This window comes from Macrotis lagotis, chromosome 8, assembly GCF_037893015.1.
Source record: "Macrotis lagotis isolate mMagLag1 chromosome 8, bilby.v1.9.chrom.fasta, whole genome shotgun sequence".
Classification (NCBI taxonomy): Eukaryota; Metazoa; Chordata; class Mammalia; order Peramelemorphia; family Peramelidae; genus Macrotis; species Macrotis lagotis.
Window position 1 is genome coordinate 119,950,366 of NC_133665.1, and position 20,000 is coordinate 119,970,365.

General features: G+C 35.4%; 1 protein-coding gene across 4 annotated transcripts in view; it reads right to left on the reverse strand.

Moving 5' to 3' along the window:
* GRB10 (growth factor receptor bound protein 10) overlaps positions 1 to 20,000 on the reverse strand; it is a 270,769-nt gene that overhangs the window by 181,766 nt on the left and 69,003 nt on the right. For 2 of the 4 annotated variants that reach the window (XM_074198290.1, XM_074198289.1), the window contains exon 3: positions 9,231 to 9,328. In XM_074198290.1, the coding sequence (XP_074054391.1) occupies positions 9,231 to 9,281 (51 nt within the window). In that variant the 5' untranslated portion in view covers positions 9,282 to 9,328. Of the gene's footprint in view, positions 1 to 9,230; positions 9,329 to 20,000 lie in introns of those variants that run through there. The other 2 variants (XM_074198291.1, XM_074198292.1) reach the window with 1 other exon arrangement.

Consider the following 20,000-nt stretch of genomic DNA (forward strand, 5'->3'; position numbering starts at 1 on the left):
TTATTTTTGGAGTTTTTAATATCTAACAGATGTGCACAACAATAACAATAAGTTATTGCATAGTGCTTTCCAGTTTTCCCAACTTTGCTTTGGCATCTATTAACTCCTTTGATCCTCAAAACAATCAGGTGTAGTAGACAGAGGAGGGATTATTTCCCTATTTTCAAAAGAGAAAAAAGGCTCCTAGAGTGACTTGCCCAAAGTCACAAAGATATAAAGGAACAAAGTCACGACTAGAATCTGACTATTCATTTGTGACTCTGGGAAGCCAATTAAAAAAAGAGGTGGGACAAATGACTGTACAAATTAATTATATGAATTAATTTACCTACAGACTAATAATTGGAATGGTGTATGTCTTGTCTATCTGCCATAACTTCTACATGGAGTAGGGTATATTTGAGATGAAATTAAGTGAGTGTCCCCAGTAGCTCAAAAAATTCCACTGAAAAATCATTGGCTTGGGGAATTTAGCATGCCACAGTAGACAGAATATTGGATTGGTTGTCAGGAAGTAGATTTTAATCATACCTCTCATCTGTAAAATGGGAAGAATGGTACCTACATCTGTAGTTCCTACAGTTATTTTGAGGCTTCACAAGAAAACATACAAACATACATACATACATACATATATATATATGTATTAAAGTTTTGCAAAACCTTCCAACACAGTATATCAATTCTCAATAATATCATTAACAGTATAACTATACTATCAAATTCTTCTCATCTTGTTTAATGGAGTTCAATAAATGGTTTGAAACATTGTTTTCCCAATGTTATTCTTTCATATTTCAAGTCCTGCGTACAATTGTACAGTTTGAATTTGTTATTAATGCTATGATCTCTATGGGATTTAGATAAAAACAGTCCTGGGACAAGTAGTTTTTTCCTAATCCTTTTAGAGTAATGTGCTACAAAATATTGCATGGGTGCATAAAATAATTGCAATTTTAAAGCTGAATAAAATATATTAAGATGGAGACTCATTCTCTGAATAACTGTGCTTAACAGATGTATGCTGATTGACTAATCCCCAATCACAAGAACTATGATAACATGTATCACATCCTCTTCCCATAAGTTTGGATTTCCTCTACTTATTTCATAATATATATAATATATATATTTACACACACACACATATATATGTATTAGTTTTTGTAATGCAATGGGGTTAAGTGACTTGCCCAAGGTGACCCAGCTAAGTAAATATTAAATGTCTGAGGTCACATTTGAACTCAGGTCCCCCTGACTCAGGACTGGTGCTCTATCCATTGTGCCACCTAGCTGCCCCCTAATTCTTTATATTTTGCAAACTGTCCATTGCATATAACAAGAAGAATGAATATTTGGTATGTAGTGTTTTTTAAACGTTATTCTTATGTTTTTGTGGATCAATGTTATATCCAACCAATCATGAACAACAATTTAGTCTGTGCTAATGGTCAAGTTTCAGTAGAGCTTACTGGATAGATTCATCAGGATATTTTGAGGTCTCTATATTTACTAAATAGGAGGCTTGTCATCTGTTGGCTCCATCATCACTACTCTCATCATCATCGTCAGAGAGCTACTTGTATTTTTCATGTGTGGGGTCTAAAGGTGGTGGAAATGTGAAATATGGAAAATTTTTCACTGCCATATCCAATTCCACTGTAGCTAACAGTCTGTAAGTCAATGAGTATTTCAGCCTTACAAATCCAACTGTTAAAGGGCTATGTGAACAGCATGTATCATGAAAGAAAATTAGGTTCTCATGGCAACATCGACTTGTGTTCATTCCTTCTGGAAGGACAGATGGCAGCCCTGTCAGAACACTCTTGGCACATTATAGAATTTCTTTAGGAAAACAGATGTATATGACATTAACATCCCTATGAGGTGTTGGGAGTCTTTCATCTCCAAGAACTGCTGTAATTAAAATAACTAAAGTCCTGGGGAGATGCCAAAGAAATCAACAAACAAAGAAATGCTTGGATCTGGGAATGCCACCCAACAAATGCCAAAGATGAAGCCTCAACTTGGTCCAGTAAGTGATGGTGAGAGGTGAGAAATATGGCAGAGGGCTTGGACCTAGCCTTTAAAGACAGGAGCCCAGCGCCTCTGAACCACGCCTGTCTCCCCCTGCAATGTCCAACGGGATGTGAGCCATCAAGCCTTCCTGAAGTGTAAATCTAGCTAAAAAACGTGCAGACCGAACAAAGTGAAGCTTTTCTTGGAACCTGGGTGAGTGTTCAGTGTTTTCATACATTCATTTTTCTTCTGTAAAAATTTCCAAAGAACTTGACTCATTTAGATACAATCAAGTTTTTCTAAAGGAGGTTCATAGGTTCAAAAAAGTCTAGAAGTGGAAGAAAAGTCAGAGATGACCTACTCTAGCCCCTTCGTTTTACTTCAGTTGAGGACACTGAAGCCCGGGGATATTAAGCAACTTGTTTTGTGATCAAAGATCCAACTTGGGCTTTCTGCCTCCTTCGTTCTTTAGGACCATAACTCTTCACCAGTACTTCAGATACATCCCAAGATCCATTTCTGCGTTTCGGGAAACCAAATTTTAATTTACAAAAACTATTTAAATATTGACTGAAATGTTCTGAACTAGTTAAGAGATAAGGGCTCTTTAAGAAATCTTACCTTTAGCCATCAAGTAATAGTCAGTTTTAAAGAAATAATTGTAAAAACAATTCAACTTCTGCCAATACACTAACTAGAAGATACAAGAGATGGGTATCTCTTCTCCAAATGATGCTATAAAAGGATGCTATAAAACTGTCATAGCCTGATCCATAGTAGGCAGTCTAATTATTAGGCAATTTTAAATCAAAAACGGCAAAAGTAAACTTGCTGAAATTGGACTCAGAAAGCATCTAGTCACACAGGATTTTAAAGCTTCCAAGTCTCTTTCTTCCAAGATGGAGGGCAGGAAGGTTAAAAAGACCAACTAAAGCTTTCCCAATGATTAGCTCAAGCCCAGGCAAAATGAATAGGCCATCTGTGACTCGGACAATGGAAAAGAAACTGGCCATGGGCTTTGAATCCTGCACAAAGGAGGCTAGAAAGAACTCCCTCCCACTACCCATTCCCCCCAAAGAGCTTCTGACTTTAAGCCAAATTTGGAGGGGAGCTGATAAAAGAAAAGTTAAGGGAAGGGAACTAAGATAACAGATCTGGAGCTAGAAAAGACCTCAGGGACCATCTAGTCCAAATCTTTCCATTTTAACAAATGAAGAAACTGAGGCCAAGGGTTTGCCCTTTTATTCTGGTTTGCCCAGAATAAAACAAGTAGTAAAGTAGGGAAGCCAGGATTCAAACCTATGGCTCTTTGACTCCAAATCTGGGCTCTTTCCACTGTACTACTTTATCCAATTTTGCCTTCTCTCCATGAGGAATAATGAACTGAGGTGTTGAACTTGGGTACAGGGGAATGAAAGAATGAACACTGTGTAGAGGATCAGTCAAAATCCATTGAATTTAATTCTGGAAAGTTCCCAAAAGAGGTGAATCTTGAAGTGGGAGGGTCAAGCAGGAGGAGGAATATCTATGCAAAACTGATTTATATTAATAACTGTATAAAACCCCAAAATGATTAGACTCCATAGGCAGAGGCTGAGCACATTTTTTCCTTTAATATATCCCATAGCCTGTCATCAGATTTATCATCCAAAAGTATCACATTCTCCTATCATTCTATAATCAAAAACTTTCATGAGCTCCAAGTTGTCAAAATAATATAAGAATAGGGATTAGAAACATGATTTTACTTACTATATTGCAGGAATTCTTAATCCAAGGTCCATGACCTTGTTTTTGTTGTTGTTTTTAATATTTTGGTTAACTATGTTTGAATATATATACACTTAAGTTTTTCTTTGTAATCCTACATATAATTTTATTTTTTTACAAATATTCTATGATGGAATCTATAGACTTCACCAGAGCCCAAGGGATCAGAGACATAAAAACAGTTAAGAATACCTACTACAAAGGAATATGAAGTAAGGAACCTCCCTCTACCAATTCAAGTCAACACTTTATCTTCAGTTTATATTCTTGGACAACTTTAAGGTGCACTGAAGGTTTCATTGCCCAGGGCTACACAGCTAACAATCCTCAGAGATAGGACTTGTATCCATGTCTTCCTAATCCCTAGGCTATTTCTTCATTAACGATGACACACCCCATTAGAAATATAAAGTCTACCTCCCTCAGCCTCCTCTCCCTTCTGATTAGAGATCTGGAGGTAGAGGATAAAATTCCTACTGGTGTCTTCTTTAAAGAGGGTGGAAACTGGAGTTTGAGTTTCCTCCACTCTCTGTTTGTTGTATGGTTCTTCACCATCACCACTTTCCAACCTACTTTTCTGTTTTGTCTCCCCATCCCCATCAGAGTGCAAAAGCTCCTTGAGGACAGAAACTATCTTTTTATTAATTGTATTTTAGCACACGATAGGCACTTCATAAATACTGATTGGATAATTACAAAGTTCTGACCCAGAATTCATAATTTGACTACAAATAATGTTTAAAATCAAAGAAGCAAACCAAAGAAAGCTATTTCTTTCCTCCAATACTAATAGATATTTTTAATCCCAGCAAAATCTTAATCAGTAAGGATTTATGAGAAACAATCTCCTTTATCCATAAGGTACTTTGTTTTGATTCAAGTCAACTAAAATTATTGAGCTCAAAACAACACGCTAAAAAATTCTTGATCTCAAGGAAATGTCATTCTGTAGACCAACTTGTCACAATATATAATACCTCTTCGGGATTATGTTTTTATGGTACCTGATATTCTTACCAACTCCATGTCTCTGCATAAACTGTCTCCATCTCAGGAATGCACCTTGTCTTCACCATCATCTCTTGATCTCTAGTTTCCTTCAAAGTTCAGAACAAAAAGGCTTTTTTTCTGCTATTGTCCTTCCCATTTAGTACCTCCCCTGGAAATCCCAACAACTGTTGTGATAATGCAGAAATAACAACCATTTTTAATTATTTTGTTTATTCTTACATACAATTTCTTTGGGTAGAATGTAAGCCCTTTGAGGACAAAGGACACTACAAAGCATCAAGTCATTCAATCTAGATGTTGTCTGATTATCATGAAGTTTTTAAAGCAATAAAGGATCTGAAAAAGCAAAATTATTTTCTAACTGCAGAAGTTTTTGGTTAAAGGCAATCACAGACCTAGATTTTTCAAAAGCTATTTACTCCAACAATGCAAGGAAGATAGAGACATTCCGGAATAGGTAGGTGTTCAATGTTTGGTTTTTTTTTTTAGGATTTTGCAAGGCAAATGGGGTTAAGTGGCTTGCCCAAGGCCACACAGCTAGGTAATTATTAAATGTCTGAGGCCAGATTTAAACTCAGGTACTCCTGACTCCAAGGCCGGTGCTTTATCCACTGTGCCACCTAGCCGCCCCTAGGTGATCAATGTTAATGGAATTCGTGTCAAAATGGTGATGTGGTGGTACGTATCTACAAAAAAAAAACCCTTCAATTCATTCTTAAAGTTATACAGAAAATGGGAAACTTGATAATGAAACTGTATATTTGATCTTAAATATTTTCAAAATAATCTATTTCATAAATCTCTTCCTTCATGAAAATTCTCTGAAAGTGAGATATTATCTTCCTTTTATAAATGTGGAAATTAAGATTCAGAGATGTTAAAACAACATCATCAAGGAGGTCTCAGGGCAAGAAGTTAAATCTAAGTCTTTCCAAATTCTAACTCCAGATTCTTCTATTCCAGAATCACAATTCTTTTCCATACCTCTTACTAGACCTAACTTTTATAGAGCAATTCACAAAAATTAATTTTCTGAACCACTTCAAATACTCCTTCCTTGAATATATCAGACTAAAAGGATCACATAATATCTTAACAGTAAATCAGAAGCACCCACCCACCCACTTTGCTCCCTGTCAATCACAACACATAAATCAGAGTAATTAAATGGAAATAATTTTAGTTCCTCCCTCCCTTAACCTTCATGTAAAATATTCAATTTTAAGAGCTAAGCCACAATCTTATCTTTGCCACAATTAATATCGAGTCAACTGACTTGCTTAAGCATCCATGTATTTAAAGAGTGAGGAAGTCATTTTTCAATAAAAAGTCTGGGGAATATCTATAATTGTTGTAACAAGGACAGATTGCACAAGGGGGGAACCTCAATGTAAATCATCTCATTTTCTGAGAATTTCTGGAACTGTGATCTGATTTTCCAGGAACAGATGATAAAAGCTGCCAACTTGTATGACTAGGTTTTTACTAGAGCTAGGAAATTTAGAAAGGGCTCTTAAAAGCCACTAAGAAGTACTGCAGGATTTCTCCCAACATGTCCTCGTCTTACAAAGAATACTGTTTCCAAGAGAATGCCGAATTGAAACAGTTCCCTGGTATAGGGGAAAGAGAATCTTGGATAAACAGTCTTTGATGATTTGAGCAGTAAATATAAAAGCCAAAAGCAATTAAGGTCTGTATAGCCCTTTAACCTACTTTGCTGCTCCTTCTGGCACCAACATCCCATTTTAAATGTCATTGGAGAGTTAGAGAGAGAACAAAAAAGCATCAAATCAACAAGTGTCATAGCATCACAACAAACTGGCACATGAGCCAAAATTTCACTCTTTCTAAAGTAAAATAGGCTGCCCTTTGGGTTTGAAAAAGTGGTTTTCAGCAAGGCTTCTGCTAACTATGCTTTCCTAGTGATGATAAAGGACTTATAATAACCCAGCTAGACTCTCTTAGACTAGGTTTATGAGAAGATTAAAGACTAGGATTTGTGTTAACCAGAACTCAGTGCTTTAAAGAGATGAAAAGTAATTTTTAAATAAAATAAAAATAAATCAAATATATTAGAAATATATAAACTATATAGTATATATAAAAATAAAAAAGAATTTTTAATAAAAGCATCATTGTCTAACTTAAAATCAAAGACATTTACTCATAAAACATACCCTCAGAAATTACACCTATTTAGAAAGCCTTCTATTCTATAATTTAGTTTTACACAGAGCAGTTTTCAAAATCCAATTCTTCTTTCTGTCTTTTAATCAATATTGGTTTAGCATCAAAAATTTAAATAAATGAAATTTCTAATCTCAAATTTATGTACAAGCATCATCTCCCCTTATTAGACTATAAACTCAATGAGGACGAGGAATCTATTTCACTCTTATTTTATACTTTAAAGGGGGCTGACTCAGTGATTTTAACACAGTAGGTATTCAATATATATCATATTAAATTAATGATCTGGAAGGCATGCCCATTAGATAAAGCAGCCCTCCACCCCCATTTCTCCTTATAAAAAGATGCTATTTTTTTTTTGCTATCACTTTTTAAGGAGATATACGAATCCCTTAAAAAATTTTTTTTTAAAAACAAATCTGAGGGGCAGCTAGGTGATGCAGTAGATAGAGCACTGGTCTTGGAGTCAGGAGTACCTGAGTTCAAATCCGGCCTCAGCCACTTAATAATTACCTAGCCGTGTGGCCTTGGGCAAGCCACTTAACCCCATTGCCTTGCAAAAACTAAAAAAAAAAAAAAAACCTGAAATACTTCATGTAATCATTATTGTCCACCTAAAAATAGATATAATTTAAAGAAAGCAACAAAAATGATCAAAGCATCAACCTACAAACCATTATTAAGGACTGGTTAGATGCCAAACACTAGGCTAGGCAGAATGATATTAAGCCAAAAGTGAAACAGGATTTACCTTCAGAGAGCTTACATTCCACAGAGAAAGGAAAGAGGGGGAAAAAAAAGATGAGAACAAATATTAAGACTTGGCCATTTGAAAGGAGGAAGGACAAGGGATGATTTGATATAAGTTTATAAGAACTTTAAACTGTACAGTAATTTAAGAAACCTCATAATACAAGAATTAGGAGACATCCTCTAAAGCTTGAAAAAGAACTTTCTAATATAGATTAATGAGGTGATAAAAACTGAAATCAGCAAATAGGTTTAAGAAGATTTCATAGAAATTACCATAATAGTTTGATAGTAGGTTATTAAGAAAAATGAGAGAAATTAGACATTGGTGAATACTTCTCTTATCCAATAAAGTTATCATAAAGTTCAACTTTGGTTCCCTATAAAATACTTTTGGTGCCACTATTAGAGGCGAAAGGATGGTCTAAATAAGCTAATGGGGTTTGGTCTAGTTTGCTGTTTTAAGCCAATTTCTTTAAAATATTTTTATCATTTACAATTGCAATGCTACATTAGTCATTAAGTCTTGCTATCTCTGTGCAAAAAATCAACTTCTTACTAAACTTTTCTCTTTGGACTTTCTTCCAACTTAAGCTGAAGCTTTCTGGAGAAAATTTCAGTATCATACACAAAGAAACTTTTTCCAGATCCTGAAAGATGACCCAGTGTCTACTGGATTCAGAATATCCATTATTTATTTTAGCCTCTGCAATTAAAATCTCCAACAAAAGTTTTCAAGTGAGCCACTGTTGTGAAAAGCTATTTGTCATTATGCAAATTAAATAACTAAAATATTCATACCTTTGATATAGAGATTTCATGGCTCCTAAGAAGACAATAGCAAAAGAAAGACTCTATCTTCAGAGAAACATTTATAGTAGAACTTTTTATAAAAGCAAAGAATAAAGTAGATGTCTGTTGATTGGGGAATGGCTACACAGACTGTAGAACAAAAATGTAATGGACTATTACTAAATGATAAATATAAAGAAGCATGAGAAAAACTACCTAAGAACTGATGCAAAAGGACTGATAAACAGATCCAGAAAAATAATTCATAAAATGACTAAAATAATGAAAGGAAAATAAATATTGAAAAGTAATGCTATAAAATTATGAATGACTGAGTTGAGAGGTAATGTCAGACTTTTTGGATGGGTTGATTAGCTTTTCTGAACTGTTCCCCCCCTCTTTTTTTTTAAAATTTTGTTACAAGGGAGGGCTTTCTAGGAATGAAAGGGGGCAGAGATGTATTAAGAAATGATCAGGATTGTTTGTGTACTAACAAGTTCTTTCAAAGCCAAGAAAAGGGTTGGATATGGCAATATCTTGCTACCTTCTTCCAGTAATTAACTTTTCTATAGTTCCACCTCAGGAATTTCCTTTGTACAAAACTAGAATTTATTGTTGGTTAATTTCTTTCTTTTTTTATTTTTTTTGCCCTAGTCTACATTTGACTGATTTCACCAGGACCACACAAGCACCCATACCTGGTAATATGGATGATGCAAAAAGGAATCTGGGCAGCCAGCTAAAGCCATTGGTTCTTTCTTGCTTTCTTCAAATCACATTTACTGTGATACTGCACCTGCAACAAAGATCAATCATGAGAAGCCAAGGCAAAGGAAAATGCATGCTACTTATTAATACTAAAAAATTTCTACATAAGAATAAAATCTCTAGCACCACTAGAATATCTCAATTTTTGGTTCTGATAGATCTCTCCTTAATATAAAGCAACTATAGATTTTATTCTAGCATTAGACATCAGATCATATATTAGAACCAGAGCTCTCAACTTGAAGGTACCCTAATCTGTCCTTCAATTACAATTGATTTCCTTTTTAACCCTATCTATTTTATCTTGTGCTTTTAAAAGTATTCTTTCTGAGGAGCCCATAGGCTTCACTAGGCTCTCCAAGTATTCTTTGGTGTTTTGTTTTGCAAGGCAATGGGGTTAAGTGACCTGCCCAAGGTCACACAGCTGGATAATTAAGTGTGGTTGGATTTGAACTCAGGTCCTCCTGACTCCAGGGCTGGTGCTCTATCCACTGTACCACCTGGCTGCCCCCTTCACTAGATTCTCAAAGGGATCTGTGACACACAGAAATGAACTCCTCACCTAGGGAATCTGGGCCATGACAAGATTCTTTTGGGTTAGCCACAGGGTGGTAATGGAAGAGCAATGCCATCAGAGGGTCATTGTTTCTGCCATAGGGAGAAGCAGACTTCCAAAACTTAGTTGCCATGTGACCATGGCAGAGTCCTTTATCCTCTCCTTAAGCTAATGGTAAACAATTTGTTTTCATTTTCTAATTACTTGTAGATATGCAGCCTTAGAAATGGGTTATGTCTACAGAACATCACCATCACTTCTGAAATATTCCCAATGAAAAATAATCATCTAAATAAACAAGTTTTAGAGGAGCAACAGGCAAGAAGAAGCAAGAGCAAATATTAACTCTTAGAAATGAAAAGTTTAGTCTACAACCGAAAAAACTGCTCTCATTTCATGAACATCCTCAGTTGAGCAGAAACTGGTTCAGTGTTAACTGGATCCATTGCAAGCAGGATTTTCCCTAAAGTTCTCTTATTCAGAAGCATCTCTGAGTGGACTTAGCACAGTATCCATTCTAAGGTTGTCAATTTTTAATCTAAATATTAACTACTCCATAGATCAGTTTGGTACATGAATAGAACCCTGGCAATGAATTCAAAAATAGGAATAAGACAAACATTTTGGGTCATGACCATTGGGAATATTTGCTTTCCTTGACTATAGGGGAGGGGGGGAAAGGGAAAGAGAAGGTATGGGATGAAAGAGGCTGGGAAGAAGGAAAAGGGGAAAGGGAAGGGCGAAGAGAGAGAGAGACAAGGGGAAAGGCCAAAGGGAGAGAAAGGGGAAAGGGAAAAGAGAAGACAAAGGAAAGAGGGAAGAGAGAAGGGGAAAGAAGAGGAGGAAGGGGAAAGGAAAAAAAGAGGAAAAGGAGGGAGAGGGGTATGGAAAGGGAAAGGGGAGAGGAACGGAGAGGGGAGAAGGAAGGGGAGAGGGATTAAGAAGAGAGAGTGGAAAGGGAAAGAATGGGAAGGGGAAAGGAGAGGGAGAAAAGGAAAGGGAGAGGAGAAAGTCAAGAGGAAGGGAAGAGGAGAGGGAAGGAAGAGAAAAGGAGGAAGGGAAAAGAGAAGGAAAAAAAGAGAAAAAGAAGGGAGGAGGAGGAGAAGGGGGTAAGGAAAGGGAAAAGGGGAGAGTAAAAAGGGAGAGGGAAGAAGAATAAAGGAGAAAAGGAAAAGGGAAAAAGAGGGGAAGTGGGATAGGGAAGCAGAGGGAGAGAGGAGGACCTTGACTTTGAAGAGCTAAACTTGATGTCACTGGATCTGATTTTGAACACTGGCCTCCAACTTAATAGATACAAGCTCTTGGAAAAAGTCATTTATTTGCTACAGGATCCAATTTCTTGTAAAATGAGGAGGTTGTACCGGTGATCCTTCTAAGGTTCCTTCCAGCCCTAAATCTCATATTTTACGATATTGAGTGATCATGGGATCACAGATCTAGAGCCATGAGTATTTCCTAGATCTAGTATCAAATAAAAAACTCAAAAGGGAAATTTTTAAAAAAGGTGACAGACACATGCTCATGAAGAAAATCTGGCAAGAATACACCAACATCAATAACAGCATTCCCTACCCACAGAGAACTCTGCCTTCTAGCTGGTGGCATGAAAATTATGCCAAAAATGTTTTGGAATATAAACTAATTTTGTCTCCCACAAATTTGAATCTATTTCAGAAAGGCTAAGAAAAGGAAAAGCCCCGGTAAACCTTTTATGCCACATGACTGCTTCTTCAAAGTATTTCCTAATAAATACTAACAGCTAAAATAAATGACTCCACTCACAAGATAGAAAAACCAAGCCACTTCAGGGACTCTTCTATTCGACAAAACTCTCGAGACACATCCAAAGAGGTCATTAAGTACCAAAAAATACTATATAGGGAGAATTTAACAGGCCCCAGTAACACATAGAATACCTTTACCAACACTTATCTGAGCAATCTTCACATTATTCCTAAGAAATAACAAAACTGAGGCCCTGGGATAGATCTATTCATGTCAATTCACAAGGGAAAAAAAACAAAGGAATTTAAACCCAGTTCAGTGTTCTGCCTGTCAAATCCCTTAAACAATCAATTCATTTATCCTAAAATAAAGATAAGAGAAAGTCCATGAATGTAGAACAAAGCATATATTTTCAATTTTCAGTGTATTGATCAGTTTTGCTGATTTTTTCTATTGCTCTTCTTTTTGCCTTTTAAGAAAGCATTTTTAATAACACTGAAGTAGACTGAAATCATCAGGGTAGAATTTGGTTATAACAACTTAATTATAAGTGACCTTTCTTTTTTTAATTGTTTTTTAAATTTTACAATTTTTTCCCTAATCTCACTTCCTTCCCCCCACCCCATCCGCCATAGAAGGCAGTCTGATAGTCTTCACATTGTTTCCATGCTATACACTGATCAAAATTGAATGTGTTGAGAGAGAAAACACATCCTTAAGGAAAAAATAAAATATAACAGATAACAAAATTACATAAGATACTTATTTTTAAAAAATTGAAAGTAAGTCTTTTTTTCCTTTAAAAAAAGTCTTTATAATAAGAGGATGGCTCTCAAGAGGGAAAAAAAGATGAGTACAGGGGAAATATAGATGACGAATAAAAAACAAAAGGTCTGTCAATAAAAATGCATCTAATAAAAAAAAAGCATGATTAAAATGCAGAAGGATCTCTCTGCTTAATCCAATGAGAATTCCTATTTATGGTTCTAGTTTGAAAACTAAAGTTTATACAGGAAAAATAGAGCCCTATCATTTAGAATACACTTGATTGATCCTTGGTTAAAAGCTGGAACTGAAATGTAAAATGGGATGAAGGAGAGATTGATTCTCCACAGGGCTATCAGGTTTCTTTATCCTTTCCATTCCTTTCAACAAGCCTTTTAACCAGCCTTGCAGAACGCTCTCTTGCGGAGGAATAAGCCTCTGTTTTTAATCTATAAAGATCAATGTCTTTATTCTTCTATGCCTCTTTAGGCATCCTACACTTGACACTATTAACATAAAAAGCTGATCCTCACCTTTGCTCTAAAAGATGAATTCAACTAAGTAATTTTTTTCAGACTGTCACAGCTATTGAAGCTGTCTTTTAACTTGTAATGAATTTTGCTTCTGAGATGTCTCCAAAATGCTGCCATGAACAAAATCAACGCTTGAGGCAAATTTCTGATATCCAATGTAATGTTTCACAATATCTCCAGAGAACACACAGGAATCATCTTGTTAGAAAAGAACAGTTAAAATTTTGCTCAAGAGGAGAATGGCTTGGAAAATGAAAGGGAAAATTTTCATTTTTCTTTTTTATATAATTTCATTTTCTATTTTTTCACTTTCTATTTAAATTTTTTAAATTGTATATTAGGATGACATTTTGCCATATTTTAATAAAAATTTTGTTAACAGTTTTGTCTGCATTGGAATAATAGTTGATGTATTTTTAAATCAACTGATCAAGTTATTAAGAACCTACTATATAACAAGGACTGAGCTGAGGATACATAAAGAATTATTTGCAAGTAGCTTACATTCCAGTGAGGAAGAAAAATACCTACATATACAAATACCTCCAACACTAAAAGACATCCTGTGAACTTTAACTTTATAATTGATTGCCATTTGTACCTTCTAGCTCTAATTAGTGACTTAAATAGAATACTGGGGAGGGGAGAAAGAACCAATAATCCTCAAGGTAATCTAATTACTCTAACATCTATTGATTCGAGACAATAGTAGAGGCTTGAATTTAGTTAAAAGCCTAACAAAACAAAGTATTTTAAAAGAAAAATGAAAGGATTTGGAGTTAGGAGTGACCTTAGAGGTTATCTAGTCCATATGTCAAATGATGTGATCTGCAAAAACTCCCCTGTATAACAGATTAAAATATAATTGGGAAATACTTTATAAAATAAATAAAAACATAATATGAGATAAGGCTGATTTGAAATTTTTTTTAGGTTTTTTTTGTTTGTTTGGTTTTTTTGCAAAGCAAATGGGGTTAAGTGGCTTGCCCAAGGCCACACAGCTAGGTAATTATTAAGTATCTGAGACCGGATTTGAACCCAGGTACTCCTGACTACAGGGCAAGTGCTCTATCCACTGCGCCACCTAACCATCCCTAATTTGAAATTTTTAAAATCAATATGCAGTCTACAGGAATTCACTCCTATTCACTGATCTAAGCAAGCCTATCATTTTATGGAATGGAAAACCAAGGTCTAGCGAGTTGACTTTCCTTGCCTGAAGTCACAACAATTATAGGCAAAGCAAGGCAGGGAATGGAAATCAGGTCCTCTAAATCCAAAGCCACCTTCATTTAATTATGTAGACTGGAGATGGGTTATGGAATATCAAAATATGGAATCTAACTTTGAGAAAGGAAGCATCAAGGCGTCACTGACAGCTTTTGAACAAAGCAATGACATGATCTGAGTTGGCCTATCAGCTAATAAGTCACAAGGAAAATTCTTTTCAAAGGGGAAAGAAAAAAATGATAGCAGCTGATGAAAGCCCGGATATGGAAGATAAAGGAGGATCCAGCAGAGATGATCCCAAGCTTTTAGGACTAAGTTACTGAATGGACAATGGTGACAAAAGACACGCAGTTTGGGACAGGGAATTGCTTTGGAACCAAAGAAATGTTTTGGTGGTTTTGGAGATTCTGACTTTGTGGAGATGGCAGAACATCCCAAAAGATTTATACAAGAGAGATGGATGGTGCTGCAGGTCAAATGAGATGAAAAGGTGAGGAAATGAAATTCTTAAAAAATTTCTACAATATTTCTTATAAGAAGATGTTATCCAGCTCCTGAGAAAAAGATGACAAGTGGATAATATGCATCATTTGTTCTTAAATATGTATATATATAAACATAAATATTTATAGCTATCTATATATACATTTAATTGTAGCCTTCTCTAGGTTGGGGGGAGGGGAGGGGAGGGAGGAAAAAAAGTAGAAAGTGCACGGAAGAGAACAAAAGAAAACCTAGACGGAAGCAAAGAAAAACTGGGTAACTTCCAAAACAATGTGTCACACTTACTATAAAGGTTTTCTTGAAATGTTAATTTGTTGTTTTATATTGAATCCTTTCATGTTCTGCTGTGTACTTGAAAACCTTTTATCTTCTCATTTTGAATTTAAGTTTAAAATGAATAAAAATTCACAAAAATACCTTATGATTAAACATTTTAATCTCAAATTACAGTGATCTTGGAATTCTAGGACTTTAAAATAAAGTATTTAGTCTTGGTTTTCTTTCTTTAATAAATTAACAAACAAAAAAGAGTAAGATTTAAATAAATTTTAAAGCCTGCAAATTTTAAAATCACTGATCATTTATTTATTTATTTACTCTGATATCAGTGGAATTTCTCTCAATTACCACCAGCAGTTTTTCTAGGCAAGGTCCCATAATTTTGCAAAACCTGCCTATTTCAAAAGCAACATTCCTCAATGTTCATTGGATAAAATGAGAAAATGAGAAAGCAATATCCTTTAATGAAATCATTCCCATCAATCAAACATATACAACGAACTTTCAGAAAGAAAATCATTTGTCTATGATGTAAGAGATCAAAATAGCCCACATCAATATAAGAAACAGTCACTTTTGAAAGGAAGGACATTGTTTCTGACCTATGCTTCCTTTTCCTCTTTGAAATTCACAGGTACAATTTTTAAAAAGATATTAAATACTAAGAAAGTATTTTTTAAATTTATCAGTTCAATTTGAGTAAGTATGTGGGCATAAATTGCATATTAAATATTTAATTCTCAAGAAAATAATTAAAAATGAGTCTGAACATCAACAATACAGAACCACTCCCTCAACACACTCTCCTGATCAATCATACACATACTGATAAATACACACACACACACACACACACACACACACAAACATCCTTATTTTATAGAGAGAAAGAGGAGTTTTCTTAATACCCATGCATAAACCACATAAACAAATTCAGTTTATTGTCACTACAGCATTACTACTGTCTTTGGTCTTCATGTTACCTCTCAAAACCAAAAACTGAAAACAAAAACAAAACAAAATAAAAATTCTTCTGAAATCTGCTTTGTCTGGAACAATAGTCTAATGACAGTTCTAGTGTATTTCTAATTTTCTGAATTAGTTTTCCAATGTTTTATTCTGGGCTGTCAAGATAAAAATAACCTTCGCTTCTGAGTAAAGTAATAACCAGAACCAAATGGATATGCTTACTGGCATACCTTGGAGATATTGTGGTTTGGTTTCTGACCACAATAAAATGAGTCGCATCAATTTTTTTGTTTACCACTTTTATATGAAAAGATATGTTTATATCATATTGTAGTCTATTAAGTAGTTCAATAGTATTATGTCTAAAACACCTACATACCTTAATTAAAAAGACCTTATTGCTAAAAAATGATTTTGGATATTTCAATGCCATTGCCACCAAATGGTAAGAGAAGTATGAATGCTAAGCAAAGACTTTTAAACTTTACTTGCTAGACAATAAAGGTTGTCATAGAAGAATTTGTGATGAAAGTAATATGACTAACATTGTATCTGAACCTTCAGCTAGTCATATCTTTATTGCTGGTGGAGGATCTTGCCTGAATATTGATGAATATTGATAGTTGCTGAAGGGTACTTTGGAAAACACTGCACCTTTTGTAATTTATAATTTTGTAATTTGAGAAATAGAGAAATATATTGGTTCCTGAAGGTTGGGTGGCTATGGCAATTTCTTAAAATATGGCAACAATTAAGTTTGCCACATCCAATTGATTCTTCCTTTCATAAACAATTCCTCTGTATTATGCAATGCTGTCTGATAGTATTTTTCTATCAAAATTGGAGACAATCCTCTGCTTTATCAACTAAGTTTATGAATTCAATATTACTGTAGGGAGCCCCAAGGAGAGGGGGGGGAGAGAGAGAGAGAGAGAGAGAGAGAGAGAGAGAGAGAGAGAGAGAGAGAGAGAGAGAGAGAGAGAGATGGGGAAAAGCAGGTCAATGGAGCAATCAGATCACTTGCAACCTTTACCAATTAAGTTCACTGTCTTATATGGGAGAAGGTCATGGTGCCCCAAAACAATTACAATAGTAACAACAAAGATCACTGATCACAGTTCACTGCAACAGATATAATAAAAATGGAAAAAAATTTTAAGTATTGCAAGAATTACCAAAATGTGAAACAGATATGATGGAAGCACATGAAACAGGGAAAGTGGCACCAATAGACTTGCGTCATTGACACAAAGTTGCCAACAAACTTTTAATTTTCTACACAATAAATAATTAAATAAATATTTGCCAAGTGCAAAAAGACAAGGGATGTCTATAAAGGCATTCATAGAGTACAGACCAATGGGACCACTCCACATTCCAGGTGTCCCTTTGATAATGGCCATGATCATTTGAAGGAAAACAATGATGATCACTGCAATGACTAATGGTAACTTCCGAGGCCTCAATGAAACCACCTTCCATGAGGCACAGAACAAGGCTTTCTCAGATCTGGCTTTTGGGTTAATTCTTTTTTTGTTTCATTGTGTTTATTTACTATATTACAAGGAAGGAGTCTATTTGGAAGGGAGGGGGAGGAATGTTAGTCAAGTCAAAAAAGCATTTATTTAGCACCTATTATATGCTAACCACTGTTTTAAACACCATAAAAAATTAAAAGAGCAACAATAAAGCCATTTTAAAATAAAATATTCTCATCAAAGTCAACTCCCGTTATATTTAGATTAATACTTGAAACAAGAAAAATTGATTCAACTACAAAAATGAGCCAAGGGCAAATGATGAAATATTAATTTCCCCTTTCATTTGTTCCCTTGATTTAAGGAATTAGACCTATAAAACAAGGAAGACATATAAAAACAAGGGAATCAACATATTTATCTATTTCTCAAAACACAAATTACAAAGATCCCATGTTTTACCCCTGACTTCCAGTCCAGTGGTTTTTTTTTCCCCAATAGAAAAATTCAAGTTATAGTGGGCCATCTTTCCTTTAAATGTTTTTTTCCTTTAACTGTTCACTAAAGTCATATTGCAATTTCAGACTGTGAACTCTAGCAAAGTACAAGCTTTCCTAATGGAGTACAGCTTCTGGCAGGGCTTATTGACCAAGCTCAAGTTACAATATGACAATGGATGAACAAGTGAAATGGGAACAAGGACTAGCCCAGCTAAGTTCTGAAAGCCTCATTAAAAACCTGAAGACTGGCTACCAGATGATGATGATGATGATGATGATGACATCCATGCAAGAAGTACAGGTTCTAAGATGCAGAGGAAGAGGTTAGGATCCAAGTCCAGGGGAAGAAGAAGCCACTTTTCCCTAAGGTCATTTTTTCCCCTAAGTCATTTGAAGAATGAAGTGAGCCCAAGTCCATCTCTGGCTGTTACTACCATGAACCTTAATTACTCCACTAGCCCTAGACCTAGTCCAGGAGCCAAGGAAACCTTGTGAACTCTTATTCTATCAATAAATAAGCATTTATTAAATGCCAGACCCTAATAGAAGGTAGATACACAAAAGATGAAAAAATAATATTTTACATTCTATGAAGAGACAGCAGATTCAATTATTTTTTTCCAATTAGATGTAAAGATAGTTTTCAATATTCATTTTTTGTAACATTGAATTCTACATTTTTCTCCTTTCTTCCCTTCCCCCCCTCTTAAGAGAGAACAATCTGAAAGAGGTTATGTATGCACACCTATGTTAAACATATTTTCATATTAGAACACAAGATAATTTCAATGGAGAACAGAAGCACTAGGAGAACTAGGGAAATCAGGAAAGGATTCCTTTAAAAAGCACTTGGAAGAACAGTAGGGATTCCCAAAGGATTAGATGAGAAGAGGCATGTCTTACAGGCATGGGAAACCGCCTGGATAAAAGCTCAGAGATGGGAGAATAGCAAAGGTCCTATCTGTGAGAACCCATACTCAGAAGAAAAGGTTACCAAGGACCCTTCTGATCACCTTATATAACCTTCTGAGGGGATATAAGCATACTCACAGAACCCTCAGTCAGGATAGAAGAGAGAAATCACATCTAAATCTAGGAGAAATAAACAAAAAAACTCTTGCTAATCCAATTGAGTAGGTTCTGAAGATTTAAAAAAAAAATAAAATTTTAATTATGTCTCTAGAAGCTATCAAGGCTAACTTCACTCCCAGAGGATTATCTGTGACACTGGGCCATCTATGTCCGAAGCACTCTGACCCAGAGGGCTGCAAACCTCATCACGCTCCATTTACTCACCCGCATGTCCTGTTTTTAGAGACCTTGTCTCTCTGACTTTATCTACTGCCACCTCTGCTTTCTGCCAGCCTGACCTTGTCTCACTCCTCCGCACCTTCCCCCCCTTTGGTTAGTAGCTGACCTCTCCCCCTCCGGCCTTGAATAGCATTGTGTGTTGTAACTCCCTCTTGTACCTACCATTTAATAGTGGGCATTGAAGCTATCTTCAATCCTTCTTTATCTCCCTCCCAATAAACTGTAAGATCCCCGAAGCCAATAGCTGAGACTAACAGGAGAGGGGCTTAGTAAATATTTGTTGTGTTTGTATTTTGCACAACAGCCACTTATTCCATCCTGTGCCTACCTAGTGCATATCTATGTCTACACTAGCTTTACCCGAAGCGACAGCTACACAGCAAATATATTGATCTAATGACTCCTTAGAGGAAACCAACCCTAAGGTGCTACCAGCTTTTACTCTCAGAAACTCACTCTGGCTTACTGCTATTTTTGAGCTATAATTCATATTGTATTAAAGATTACACTGTACCTACTCTTTGCTCTAAATCTTAAAATCAACTTCTAGCCAAAAGCAACAAAATCTTGAACTTGTTCATGTGTAATGGAGAAATAAGCAGGAATTTAAATGCATTACCTAAAGCTAAAAACAGATTTTTAAAAAAAACCAAGGAATTACACAGAGGAGCACTGTTGGGAATATCATAGAAACAAAAAGAGTAGAAGTAAGAAAAATAATAAATGTTGATCAGGTTCTTTGTCCCACTGGAATTCCTCATGCTAGAAGAAGGCATCTGGTGAGTAGATTGGCTCACCTGTAGCAAACTTCTGAAGGGTGTGGACCAGAGACATCCAGGAAAGGGAAATG